Source organism: Malus domestica, chromosome 12 (assembly GCF_042453785.1).
Source record: "Malus domestica chromosome 12, GDT2T_hap1".
Taxonomy (NCBI): Eukaryota; Viridiplantae; Streptophyta; class Magnoliopsida; order Rosales; family Rosaceae; genus Malus; species Malus domestica.
The window spans coordinates 7,068,855-7,083,607 of NC_091672.1; the positions used below are offsets into that span (position 1 = coordinate 7,068,855).

General features: G+C 35.4%; 2 protein-coding genes across 2 annotated transcripts; both read left to right on the forward strand.

Moving 5' to 3' along the window:
* The first annotated feature begins 2,996 nt into the window (after window positions 1-2,996).
* LOC103415227 (bZIP transcription factor TGA10-like) lies at window positions 2,997-11,945 on the forward strand. Its single transcript, XM_008353565.4, has 11 exons — window positions 2,997-3,665; window positions 3,943-4,073; window positions 4,768-4,862; window positions 5,042-5,188; window positions 5,330-5,401; window positions 5,500-5,559; window positions 5,730-5,807; window positions 5,891-5,966; window positions 6,089-6,360; window positions 7,952-8,191; window positions 11,578-11,945. Exons 1-11 carry the CDS (start codon window positions 3,382-3,384, stop codon window positions 11,731-11,733), a joined length of 1,611 nt encoding a protein of 536 aa, XP_008351787.2. The 5' UTR covers window positions 2,997-3,381; the 3' UTR covers window positions 11,734-11,945.
* A 776-nt stretch (window positions 11,946-12,721) lies between these two features.
* On the forward strand, window positions 12,722-14,387 carry LOC139189796 (protein ALP1-like). The gene has a single exon (XM_070809022.1). It carries the CDS (start codon window positions 12,972-12,974, stop codon window positions 14,385-14,387), a length of 1,416 nt encoding a protein of 471 aa, XP_070665123.1. The 5' UTR covers window positions 12,722-12,971.
* The last annotated feature ends 366 nt before the right edge of the window (window positions 14,388-14,753 follow it).

Consider the following 14,753-nt stretch of genomic DNA (forward strand, 5'->3'; position numbering starts at 1 on the left):
AACGTTTGGGATTGTGGTGCTTTAAAAAACAAAGGCTTATTAAACAATTTGGATCAAATGTGTTTGATAAAACAATCTACCATGCTTCTAAAAAAAGTTTTTTTTTAAAAGCATAGTGATCAGTGCCCATTTAATAAAATTTTCAATTGGCAAGTATACCTCCACATATTTTACAATCATTGCTGCTACATTATTCTGTTGAACAATTATTGTATTATATTAAATACCATATCATTTTTAGTCATTTAACATCTTCACATCAATTCATATAAAAAAAAACTATAACAAATACTCAAACACTAAATTTTTTTTTTGTTAAAAGCACTTTTACAAAAAAAAAAAAGGAAGAAAAAAAGAAAAAAGAAAAGCTTACAAAACACTGAACAACTTTATTTTTCAGCTGTTTATTCTCACAGTATAGCATAAGTAGTTTTTTTTAAAGCACAACAATACCAAACTAGCTCTTAGTAAAAATGCAAGTGAATCCGAAAAAAAAATAAAAATAACACTTGAAGTACTTCCTGTGAGAATCACATAACTGGTGCTTCTTCCAAAGTGCACTTCAAATGCTTTTCAAACCCAAAAACACTTTCATCAAAAGTGATTTCAATTATTTTAAAAGCACTTCCAAACGATCTAATGATTTCAGTCTTTTTAAAATCACTTTCAAACGATCTAGCCCCTGGAAGGTGTGTTTCTCCTTAAAACACTAAAAATATTTTTATAATCAATATAAACACTTTTAAGCTAGCCTATCTACTAAACGTTCCCATGGTTTTGATTATTTGAAAAATGATTTTAACATTCGAAAAGCATTGCCAAACAAGTCATAATAACTTGCATGTCTAATAAAAATGATTCTTTGCACCGTTCCGTTTCTTTTTTGTTTCTTTCTTCTTTTCTGATTACTGACAAAAGTTCCAGTAAGTCATCGATTTCAGTTACGTTGAAAAAAAAAAAAAAAAAAAGATGATACCGACAAAAGGTTATATAACTTCGGTATTTAACATTTTTTTTAAAAAAAAAATCAAAGGAAAAAAAGGAGAAATTATTATGTATATACTCTAGTGGTTAGGGCTTGAGTGATACAATATATATATTTGAAAATAAAAAATGAAATATTAAACTATTGAGAAACTGAATTGTTTTATTGCTAGTTTTTCCTAAATAAAATAAAGGAAAAATTAGGTTTACATTCTTATTTTTGTTACTCTATTGATTAAAATCCTATTCATTTTCAATTTTTTATCAAGGTCCTTAGGTATTAATAATATCATTAATTATTTGAATAATAATTTTTTTTATTTTTAAATAAATTCCTTTAATGTTAAAAATGTTACAATTAGTATATTTATATTTATAGCTAAATTTTTTATCATATATTTTTATTTTAGTTTGTACCTATTTTTAATTTGCAAATATTTTTTAATTTGTACCAATTTTCTTTTCATTTTTAATTTGTACCCATTTATTATTTTCTTTTTGTGCCCATATTTTTTAAAGTTTTATTTGTGTTTGTACCCATGTATATACCGTCACGTGACATTGTATATTTAATCAATGATAGAAAAATTACATATGGTATATTTATGTTTTATGCCTAAACTTTGTATTATATATTTATATTTTTAGTTTGTACCCACTTTTAATTTGCAACATTTTTTTTTAATTTGTAGTATTTTCTTTTTAGTTTTATTTTATACCCATGTATTAATTTCTTTTAGCGCCTATATTTTTAAAAATTCATTTGAATTCATAATTTTTAATCTTTTATATGTACCCTACTTTATTTCTAATGTATCCATTCTTCTTTATTAATGTACCACTTTTTTATATGTGAAATGTACCAATTTTTTTGTAACATGTACCACTTTTTTTTAACACTATGGATACATTCTTTTGCCATTTATTATTTTTACATAGTTTTTATCCATTTATTCAATCAAAATGTTTGAATTTTTTTTATTATAACCGTTTCTAATAGTATTATAATGAGGGATTTTAAATTTATAGGATTATAAATCTCATAAAATATTAAACAATTAATGTCAAAACTATAAAAATATAAATATTAATAGTAATATAATGAGGTGTACAAAGTCAAGGGACTTTGATCAAACTTTGTATACTATTAAGGTTTTAATCAAAGAAAGTTAAGGATTAGGGACCGCATCCAAAATATCCCTAAAATAAATAACAAAGACGATATATATTGTCACATCCCGACCCGGGGTCTACCACATCCCGGGCTCAACTCCGCCGTAGCACAACATCGTCCGCTTTAGGCCCCGACCACGCCCTCACGGTTTTGTTTCTGGGAACTCACACGAGAACTTCCCAGTGGGTCACCCATCCTGGGATTGCTTTCGCTGCGATCTGGCTTTACTTCGGAGTTCTTATGGAATCCAAAGCCAGTGAGCTCTCAAAAGGCCTCGTGCTAGGTAGAGATGAGAATATACATATAAGGCTTGCATGATCCACAAAAAAAAGAATGGTATACTCATTAACCAATTATTAATGTGACACTATGAATTCCCAAAAAAAAGAACATTGTTTGGTGAATCATTTTGAGGACTTGGTATAAGTGTGGGCTAGTAGGAATTAAATTTACAAATTTTCCAATAAAGGAAAGTAGCATCTATATCCGTATTCTCCCACTCTTTGAAATATGAGGTGGTCATCGTCTTGATAACATGTCAAGCATGTATAATGACATTTCCTTTTAGTCCAAGTACAATAACTAATCATTTGCCCGAATAAGTTTAACTTTATCGTAAGCATAAAATTGTTCAACAAAATTAACATAATCGTATGTAATTAATTATATTTTCGAATTTAACCATGACCAATCCACTTCTATGTGTTTGCAACAAAAGGTGAATAGTAAAAGTTGAAAACATGCATGGCATGGTCAAGGTAGTTTGGTCATTTCACATGAGGCTAAACAGAATAAGCTATATAGAGTGGTTTGGACCGCTTGGACAAGGAAGCCATAAGCTGTTTCCCAATTTAAAATAAACAAAAGTGGTTCTCCCCCATCTCTTCTCTGGTTTTGAGAGAGAGAGAGAGAGAGAGAGAGAGAGAGAGAGAGAGAGAGTATTTGAAGAACCGCTTCATCTGAATATTTGGTTGCAGCAGAAAATAAAGTCGTCTACTTCTTAGAGCGAGAGAGAGAGGGCTGAGAGAAGGGAAAAAAAAAATAGCCTCGTCTCTTTTGTTTCTTTACATTGAATTCCATTATTTTGTTCTCACTCCTTAATTATCAACACAGCTTGCAAGCTCTCTTCAACTCACAACCGACTTCTCTCTCTCTCTCTCTCTCTCTCTCGACATGTGGATGATGTTCTTGGTAGGAGGAAACAGAAGGCTGTTTTACCATTAATGGGGTTTCTAAGAGGTTTTAATTTTGGAGGAGGAGGAGAAGAAAATAAAGGAGATCAGCAACTCTTAGAAACAAAGCTCTTAGCTTCTTGTGCAAGACCTACTTCTACATCTTCTTCTTTTCCCATGGCCTCCAGTATTCAAGAAAATAGCAATCAACTTGAACACCAACAACAACAACATCATCATCAAATACAAGATCAGCATCATCAGCATCAGCAGCAGCAGATTCAATATGGGATGATGCAATCATCATCCTCCAATATTCCTGCTGGGAACTTCATGTAATTATATATTTATCATCATCATCATCACCACCACCACCACCATCATCTAAGTGAAAAAGCCTAGCTAGCTAGCTAGAGATTAATTAAATCGTTGATTTTGTCATCTTATAATATTATTTTAATTCTATTTTATTTTTCCAAAATATAATATTTACTTAACTTAATTGGTGTGTTGTGATGATATTCTTGTGTTAGCGTTTTGTCTAAGATGTGTTTTAGCAGGTGATTATTCCTAATACCTTTGATTTTTCATCTTTGTATATATGATCACCAGATCAAACAAAGATGGTGGAGCTGCTTATGATGTGGGGGAATTGGATCAAGCTCTTTTTCTCTACCTTGATGGACAGTCACAGGACCATCACAACCCTTCAGTTAATCATGTTCATCATCAAGACCAACGACGTAAGCACCTCTGTCGTTTCATTTCCCCTTCTCTCCCTCTCCCTCCCTCCCTCTCTCTCTCTCTCTCTCTCTCTCTCTCTCTCTCACTCTAGCTACATGATTCTCTGTTACCCTTGAGAGAGAAAGATATGGAGGTAGAGAGACAAAGAGAGAATCATCACAAGGGAATATATTTTTCCCTCTCAGTCGTCTTCAGTCCTTTCTGGGTCGGAAATGGAGAAGAGATTTTGCTTGGGTCACAGGGAAAGCGTGTTCAACAAAACTACTTCCCCCCCCCCCTCTCTCTCTCTCTCTCTCTCTCTCTCCAGTACTTTCTTTGACCGGATCCACAGAGAAAATACACACAAAGGAAAAATGGAAATTCACAAATTTCCATGAAAAACCACCTGTCTCTCCTTTTTTATTTTGTTTGTTTCTTCTTCTTTGGAGCTTGGTTGGAACCTGACACACATGCAGCAAACCCTCTGATCATGACTTCCTTGCTAGAATATATCCCCACATGTCCTGAGAAAAATGTATCATGACCAATTCAAATTCCAAGTTCATCTGGAATTCCTCCTTTAATAATATTCTAGAGCTCCCTCGGTTAATTCTTCCTCTCTCTATTTTGTTCACATGAATATTGACCAATTTCTACTTACAAATATATATAGGATTTTTATAGTTTTGAGAATTAATTAATTTTTGTGTGCAGATCCCCATCAAAATAACTCGTCATCTGGAATGAGGCCTCCAACTTTGAATATTTTCCCATCTCAGCCGATGCATGTCGAGCCATCATCAACCCAAGTATCTTACTCTAACCGTTATTGAATTGTAGATATTATATATACTACTAAGTATTTTAGTGCGTTTCTGGTTGGTTATAAAGCTATTTTATTTTATTTTATATAAAGCTAGTTATTATTAGCACATTGAAGTATTGAATTATAGGTGTAAAATGGTTTCGTTTGGGTTTGGTAATATAGGCAGCTGCAACGGGATTAGTTTCTTCTTCAAGTAGTGGTTCAAAGAGACCATCATTGCCGTCCATGGAGTTGGCCAACCCACGCAATGATTGTACTGCCCCTCCTCCTCCTTCTGGACCTCCTCAACAACCTGCCAAAGCTATCAAGGTAAGGATCATGGACAATTTAATCAATTATTTACCATCTATATATGAAATTATTAACTAGAAATAGTTTCTTTAAATTAAGTGAAATTATAATGACTTTGCTTATTTTGTTGTACGTGTGTTACTTTGAATGTTTTGGCAGCGTGAGGGTAACCGCAAGGGACCAACTACATCAAGTTCAGAGCAAGAAGGACCCAAAACGCCGGACCCTAAGGTGACTTGGGTTCACTTTTTACAATAAAAATATTTTCACTTCCTATTTCTTCTCTACAACAATAATTTCCAACGTTTGGTGTGATTATTCCTTTCCAGACTCTGAGAAGGCTTGCTCAGAATAGAGAAGCAGCCAGAAAAAGCAGGCTTAGGAAAAAGGTACTGATCAACCCGTAGCAATTTTGCAAGTCATTTACCTTTTCCTGTTTTTTTTTCTTTCTATTTTTTTTTTTTTTACTTTTCCATTACCAAAATTAACAGTTAACCTAGGTTTTTTTTTAAAGTTTAATGATCTTAATCTAATTCTTAAACCTTTTTCTTTTTTCCAGGCATATGTTCAGCAGTTAGAGACAAGTAGGATTAAGCTAACTCAACTAGAACAAGAGCTGCAAAGAGCTAGATCTCAAGTGAGTTTACTCTACTAACTAGCAATTTTTTAGTGGATTTGTTTCCTAAACATTTCTTTAAGACTTGGGTTTTGATTTTATAGGGTATGTTCCTTGGAGGAGGACTTGTAGGAGGAGAGCAACAAAACCTTCCTGTTGGTATCAACAACATTAGCTCGGGTAATAAAATAATATTTGTTCCATTTTCACTTTTTCTCTCTCAAGTTCTGCATCTCTAGCTCAGTATAAAACCCTAATTAAAACCCATCTCCATCTTTCTCTCCTTATTATTTCATTACCAGACGCTGCTGTTTTCGACATGGAGTATGCAAGGTGGCTGGAGGAGCACCATCGTCTCATGTGCGAGCTCCGAGCCGCAGTGCAAGAGCATTTGCCGGAGAATGAGCTGCGGCTTTTTGTGGACAACTGCTTGGCACATTATGATGAAGTGTTGAACCTCAAAGGCATGGTTGCCAAGACCGATGTGTTTCATATTGTTTCTGGTATGTGGAAGAGTCCGGCTGAACGTTGCTTTATGTGGATGGGTGGATTTCGGCCCTCTGACGTTATCAAGGTTTGATATTCGTAGCTCATTAACCCCAGAAACTTAACCAATACATATCTTTCTCATTAATTAGTTGTTATTCCATACGAACTATATATATTATTTTCTTTTCGTAAAATTTTCAAATTCATGAAAGAAGTACAACAGTAAATGTGTGACAAGAAAATGACAAAAGGACACAACCCGATTTTATCTACTTGACTTAGGTTACACAACTAGTATGAGGAAAAAATTATTGTTTCTACCATATTGGAAACCCAGATTGAAAACCTTCCTCTTAGGTTAGATCATGCATGCAGCAATACCATAGGTATCGTTTGGTATGCAGACGGGATGGAACGGAATGGAATGGGACTGGACGGGACGGGACAAGACGGAACGGAACGGAGAGGGAGCAAAGATGCCCTCGGATGAAAATAAGGAGGAAGAATGAGACAGAGAGGTTATAATTTTGTGTTCCACAAATGTGGAAAGAGTCGTTCCAGGGGGTGAGGCAGAACGAAAATTCATCCAAAATTCGTCCCGTGGAATAGCGCGTTCCACCCGTTTTAGGCGCACCAAACATGAGACGGAATGCCTCGTCCGACTCCGTTCCATCCCGTCCCACGTACCAAACGGTACCATATTGAAAACCCCTAGATTTTTAAGCCCTTAATTAGGGTTAGCTTAAGTGGTAAGGGAGTCTAGGGTAATAGGTAATTAACGATCACGATAGGTCGGTCTATATTCAATTACCTGGAATGTAAAAAGGAAACTTAAGTAATTCTATGCTTAATTAGCTATACAGCAAATTAACTCTAATTACACAAAAATGAAACAAGGTTAATTACGAGAATTTGTTTAGTTATGAATGTTCACGTGTTAGCAGATCTAGGATTCGAAACCCTCCGCTATAACAAAACAAAAAGATTATACATGTTCATATGTTAGTAAGAATTCCTCACCTATTTGTTTGGAGAGGGTTGGAAAAAGATAATATTGAGGAAACATGTGAACGAGATATGATACTGTAGTACGAGGAGCATATATCATGATCAAAATTTGAAGTAAGATATATGCATGGGTACATGTACATCAAAGTAGTTGTCGGTTGCAGTGTCAAAGAATATGGATCCATCTCAATTCTCATTGCATGAATATTGTGAATGACGAAAGGTAACGTGAAGGTGTTTCTACTAAAAGGTAGAGTTAGGTGTCATTCCCCAAAAGTCATGTCTGTTACTGCAATTTTTGGTCTCTGAAAAATTGATCCTGGAAAGAGAGTTATACGGGTGTCTTCTTCCTCTTTTTAATTCTTTCTCTCTTTGATGGATATACACAAAACTTTTGTTTCTATCTTCATCTTTCTCTTTGGTTTCTAGCAAATAATTAAGCAAAAAAAAAAAAAAGAAAAACACAGCCAAGAAAGTTCGGTATTTGCCTACTTGCATGCATAATATAAATTTACTATAATGTCAATAAATCAAATTATCTGTGAAAGTTAATTGACGTTGATTATAATTAGGATCCGTCAAGGATCTTCGGTGTAATTTCTTTTCAGTGTTCAAAACACAACTGACGTTGATTATTGATTTTTGTTGTTGTTCTTGATGAGTATTAGATTATTCTGAATCAAATCGAGCCATTAACGGAGCAGCAACTATTGGGTATTTGTGGGTTACAACAATCCACACAGGAGACTGAAGAAGCTCTATCTCAAGGTCTTGAAGCTCTCAATCAATCTCTCTCAGAGACCATAACCTCTGATTCATTGAGCTGCCCTCCCAACATGGCCAACTACATGGGACATATGGCTATAGCCATGAACAAGCTCTCCACTCTCGAGGGCTTCGTTATACAGGTACATATATGAATGACTACCCACCTATATACAATTTCTTTTATCTTCAAAATTTGGTATCAAGTATTAATTTACAGTTTCTAATATATTATCGATATATAGTTTGACAAATATCGAAAAAAAAATATATTAGAGATCAGTACTCGTACTAGCCAATCACTGCCCTAATTGTTTTACATCTAATTAAAATTAAAGTTTTAAAAGGTGTTAGACGCTAGTTGGGAGGTGGACAAGGATCTAGTGCCTAGGCATCTTGGCATGGGTCTAGGCGGGGGCCTAGATGGTTTTTTTTTTTCAATTCTAATTAAATTTATTATATAACATAAAAATAAATGTCTACTTATACTTTTAAAAAATTTAAAATTGTATTGGGATACATAATTTGCAAAATAAATTATATATAAGTTATAAAGTATTAGAGCATATTTTCAACATGAGGAACACGCATTTAATGTGTGTTCATCGAAGTATCTAACAATTCTCTTACAATTTACTGAACAAATAAAATACAAAATAATTATCTATTTTCTGTCTAAGTGAGAGTCACGATTTAGGCGCCTAAGCCGTTCTAAGGATTAATCGTGATGGTGGTTAGCCGCCTAACGCCTAAACGGAGCCTAGATAGTGGTAGGTGGAAACTTTTAGAACACTAATTGAAACTATATTATAGATTATTTTCTTAATTGCATGTTGATGAGGCATGAAGTTGTATCCGTTCGATCTTGACTGTGGTCCCCAACAAATGATCTTATGAATGGGGGACCTTCAATGATTTTGGTTGGAAACCTACCCCAACACCACGAACGACTCCATATCTCACTCTCATGAGGTGGCTGGTGGATACATGGAATCTATTTATCTGCATGCTTCTTTCTCATGTATTATTTCTTGAAAGGGACATACGTGTCCTTAGGTTTCCAATAAAACTAGCCCATACCATTAAGTTCAAAAGTTAGAACGTACGACATAATATTTAATGCAACATATATCTGCAAAAGAACACATATCAGTAAAAATGATTAGATCACTAATCACTTCTCTAACATATAAGTGAACACCTCTTATCCAGTAATCTTCGTCCAACAACTATTACCTAGTTATAACCCAACCAGCCCAGCCCATTATCCAATTATCTTCTTCCCGAATCATCTCCAGTCCTCCTTGTCGTACGTGCCTTCGTTTTTCTTCCTCCTCATTATTTCTTCCTTATTTTCTTCTACTGATTCTTCTCCTACGATTTCTTCTTCTTCTAGTCCAGGCGTTATCATTAGCTTTTTGCCCTTGGATTGCGCTTCTTCTTTCTTCCTTATTTCCTCAATTTCTCTGTAATGTTTTAATCTTGTTATTTAATTGCTCCAGTACGAAGTATGAATTTCTGATTTTGATTGATTTATTAGAGATTTAAGGATTGAAAGGATTGAGAAAATTAGCAATTTGAGTTTCAGTCTTGAATTTTATTTATTGGTTGTTGTGATTCACAAGTTTTTGCCAAAATTTTGACATATTCCTTTCACACTAATCACATTTTGCTTCAAAGTTCAGCCCACCCCAATTTTAAATCCTGGATCTGTCTCGGATCTAGAAAGGTACATAACCAATGATGTGCTATATTTTGTGTGTTAATAGCGTTGGGTAAAATATTTTGTTTTCATATACTATTTTTTTTCTTTTCAAAATATGAACTATATAATATTTTTTGGATAATTTTGAATTTTGGATCTAACCTAGTTATTTTCATCGCCCTACCACCCAATCACCTCATGGACTAACCGCAATAGCTTGCTTTCATACTATGTGCGTACAATTTCTGGAAAAATTGTAGGCCGATTGTCTGACGAACATAACATTAAGTTGCCCAACAAATTTTAGCATTTTTATGTGTAACTTTGGGTAAAGAAATAGTTTTTTTTTTTCGTTGGAGCATAGACAACTAGCGTGCAGTGTACTCGTACATATATACTCCATCAACAAAAGAAAAAAAAAAACACGTCCTGTCAACTTGCAAAGCATAATCTAAGAAAGGGACAGACCAAGGACCAAGGTCGACCAACCCTCTTATTCCAACTAAACTATAGAAGTATAAAATGAAAGGGCTAGCAAGTGAGAGACCAAGATCAAGGACCGAACTAGATTAGAAAATCAGTAGCCATTGATTTTCTCTGCATCTTTGAACCATCAAATCTGGTTACGTGGCAATAACCCATAATATGCTGGTGTCCATTAAGATCCGTAGATCCATATCTTTGTATGATATCATGGACCTAACCGTTTGACTTACAAGCCAACTTAGTCCCTTAACCATAACTTCCTTTTGACCGATTGTTCTAGAGATAACCATAATAGGCTCTTATACATAGCTAGCCAACACACACGTACATATATTAGGGTTTTTAGTAGAGAGAAAAAATCCCTCCAAATGTCATAAAATAATCTCATACAAATGAGAGTAATGTTTGAGCAGGTAGCGAAGTTCAATTCAATTGAAATATAGCTCTCCTTTTTGAAAATCAAATTGAGGTCCTATATTTTTAATGGTGATATGAGTTTGAATCATTTTATTGGTTTTCAATAATCTTCCAACAAAATAAATAAATAAATTAAGATCATATTCTTATATTCACCAATCTAATAGTAGGTGGATTAAGAGAGTAACTATCATGGTTAGGGCATATTAACCACTTCTTCAAGACTCATGTAGCCAATTAATAATTGACATCTTAACATGCTGATATTGACTAAAATTATTTAGCTTAACTCCTTCCCCCCGGCGGCGGGCGGACCAATGATCTCACCCCATACTTCATTAACTTCCTAACTAATGACTTTTTTATGCTTTAGCTAATTAACAAAGTCGTCAATCACTCTTATTTATTGTATATCACAAAGTCAAACTTGTCTGCTTAGGTAAAGATATGAGATGTAATCTCATCTAGGTTGATATTCTTGTACCATGTATAATACGTATTTATTTATTCAAATACGTTGTGACAAGCAATTTGTATGACACAATAATGCAGCACTCTTCATAGTCCTCTGTCCATGAGTGTTCATAGTCTTGTTAAGCACAGTTTCAATCTCAAGCTTAGTTACCCAAGTTGAGATTGAAGGGGAGTTCTAAAATATGTGTGGTAGAAATTGGTTTATAATTGAACGGTGGAATGAAAGGTTTTAGAAGAGTTTGTGTGTAGAATTCGTTATTTTTTTTGGTAAAAAATTTAAGCTCTCTCATTTTCTGTAATTTTTTGCAACTCAGAAGATATACAAGCTTTCACTTCCTTCTAAACATTCATCAACTGCAATTGGATAGCTTAATAGTACCATTTTCAATGTAGTTAACAATATATTTGATGTTTATGATGATCTAATAATTTAAGTGAAACTTACAGGCTGATAATCTGAGGCAGCAGGCGATTCACCGGCTTCAACAAATTCTGACGACCCGTCAAGCAGCGAGGTGTTTGCTGGCAATTGCTGAGTACTTCCATCGTCTCCGAGCTCTCAGCTCCCTTTGGATGGCTCGTCCTCGACAAGATCAGTCATAAATTAGAATATTCGAAGCTACCCAATTCATATCAACTGTAATGGCTAGCTCAATGCATGTCTCTCCTCTGTTAATTAGTTACAGTTTCATCGACTAATGTCATCTTAATATGATATGACATCGCTTTACCTCTTTCCTAGCTAACTAGAGAGATGTATAGATATAATTAAAAGTAGACTAAACTCCAAGCAGTTGTAGAATTTACTCTCTCTCCATCATAGATCTTGTTAATTTTTATTGGGTATGGAAATTAATTCAGAGGGGATATGGTTATATTAGCAGCCAATGCTGACCAAGAAAATAGTGGGAAGAAGAAAAGAAAAGAATTAATTAAGAAAATCGTACATTTGACGAATGGAATCGAAGATGGTCTGGTTGTTGCTTATGTTTTGATGAGTTCGTGTGAAGTACACACAGAAGAGAAGCCGAGGGTGTTGAAACTTGGAAACTCAAAACGTCCAGGTTGCCATAGCGTTGCTGCATGGATGCCTTGCCCACCAGTTGGTGGAAGGCACGAGCAAGGGCCCAAAAGATGCCCTCCTACCCAAAAAGCCATCTTCAGAGCAACTCCACCCATGGAGCCCTCCCCCCTGGCAATCCACTATTGAATCCACCCTTTTGAACAGTAACTGCCTTAAATGAATAGTAACTGACATTAATGAACAGTAATTGTCATTTGCATCTCCACCCTTGGAGCCCTCCCCCTGGCAATAGGCAATAAATATTAGTTTTTTTTGTTTGTTTAAATAATACAAAATAAAATTATTTGTAATTTCGGATAAGATTTTTTAAATCGTTCTCGTTGCGTCACGTGTCATTTTATAAAAAAACAATTATTTTTAGCGATGGATTTCGATAAGATTTTTATCCAATGTCATCGTGCCACGTGTCGTTATCTTTTGAGAATCTTTGACGATAGATTTCGATCAGATTTTAACTCGTTCAAAATTGCGCCACGTGTCTTTATCCGAAAATATAATTATTGGAGATCGATTTCGATAAGATTTTTATCCAATACGATCGTGCCACGTGTCATTATCTTTTCAGAATCTTTGAGGATAGATTTCGATCAGATTTTTAACGAATGACGGCATGCCACGTGGCCTTATCTACAATCCAATCCTTTCTGAATCGTCCATATAATCCACCATCCATCCTCACAAATCTCACACCAATTTTCTCAACATCTCTATCTCATTAATCATAGTTTCTGCTTCTTCTTCACCATCCATCATTACAATGTCTTCTTCTTCATCAAGGATGATGTGGGAAATCGATCAGCAAGAGGAAGAATTGTTTAACCAATCTGAAGGAATGCTCAACCTTCAGATAGCCGAAAATGAGATGGAAGAGGATGAGGAGCGTAGAAGGAGAGATGACGAAACAAGAATGGCCAGAGCCTCACATTCCCGTCGAGTCATCCAGACTGTTGCTCAGATATGCAGGCCCAACCGTTCAAGAAACCTTGATAGAAGCAGGCAACGACGGGGTGAAGAGCTGTTGGACGATTACTTTGTCCATAACAGTGCATTTCCTGATACGTACTTCAGACGCCGTTTTAGAATGGAACGACATTTGTTCAACAGAATCATGACTGATGTTTGCAACCATGATTCTTACTTTGTACAAAAGAAGGATGCTTGTAGTGTTATGGGTCTCCTGCCTGAGCAAAAAATCACTGCTGCGTTGCGGATGCTTGCGTATGGAGCATCTGCAGACCAAGTGGATGAGATAACGAGGATGGGGAAATCAACCATTCTTGAGGCCCTGATGAGGTTTTGCGGAGCAGTCGAATCTTTGTACACCGCAGAGTACCTCCGAAAACCTACTCGCTGGGACTTGCAAAGGCTTCTGAAGAAGGGCGAGATGCGAGGTTTTCCTGGGATGATAGGAAGCATCGATTGTATGCACTGGACGTGGAAAAACTGTCCAAGTGCATGGCAAGGCGCATATGGGGACAAAAAAGGATCAAAATCTATCATTTTGGAGGCAGTGGCATCTTTTGATACATGGATATGGCACGCCTTTTTCGGGGTTCCGGGGGCTCAAAATGATCTCAACGTCCTTGCCCAATCCCCAGTGTTCAACGACGTCCTGCAAGGAAAGGCACCAAAAGTCACGTACGTCGTCAACGGACGTAGGTACGAAGGGGCATACTACCTAGCTGACGGCATTTACCCACGGTGGGAAACATTTGTCAAAACAGTGCCACGTCCACGAAGTGCAAAGGAAAAACACTTTGCAACCTGTCAAGAGGGGTGCAGGAAGGATGTGGAGCGTTGTTTTGGTATCCTTCAAGCTCGTTGGGCGATCGTCAGGGGTGCTGCCAGAATGTTCGATGTAGAGTCACTTCGATCCATCATGATGAGGTGCGTCATTTTTCACAACATGATTGTGGAAGATGAGTTCGATTATGATGCGGTTGATGAATATGAGCCAGAGGCAGACACGATGAACAATTCAAGAACACGGATATATTTTGCGCATGATGCCACCGAAGAACCCGTGCAACACGACCCATTAGAAAGGGATGGACGTTACAATGAAAGGGTCATTCAACGATATACTGCACTTCAAAGGTCATCTATGCACATTGATCGACAAATTGACTTGATAGAGCACCAGTGGGCATTGAAACAAGCTGAAGATACTTAAGTTTATTTAGTATGTTTGTTTGTATTTGGTGTGTTTATGTAATTTTATTTGGTGTGAATTGTTTGGTGTGTTTATGTAATTTTATTTGGTGTGTTTATGTAATTTTATTTGGTGTGAATTGTTTGGTGTGTTTATGTAATTTTATTTGGTGTGTTTTTTGTAGTGAGTTTTTTATTATTTCGTATGTTTATGTAATTTTATTTGTTGTGAATTGTTTGGTGTGTTTATGTAATTTTATTTGGTGTGTTTTTTGTAGTGAGTTTTTTATTATTTCGTATGTTTATGTAATTTTATTTGGTGTGAATTGTTTGGTATGTTTATGCAATTTTATTAGGATAAATATATTACGAAATTAAATACATGTAC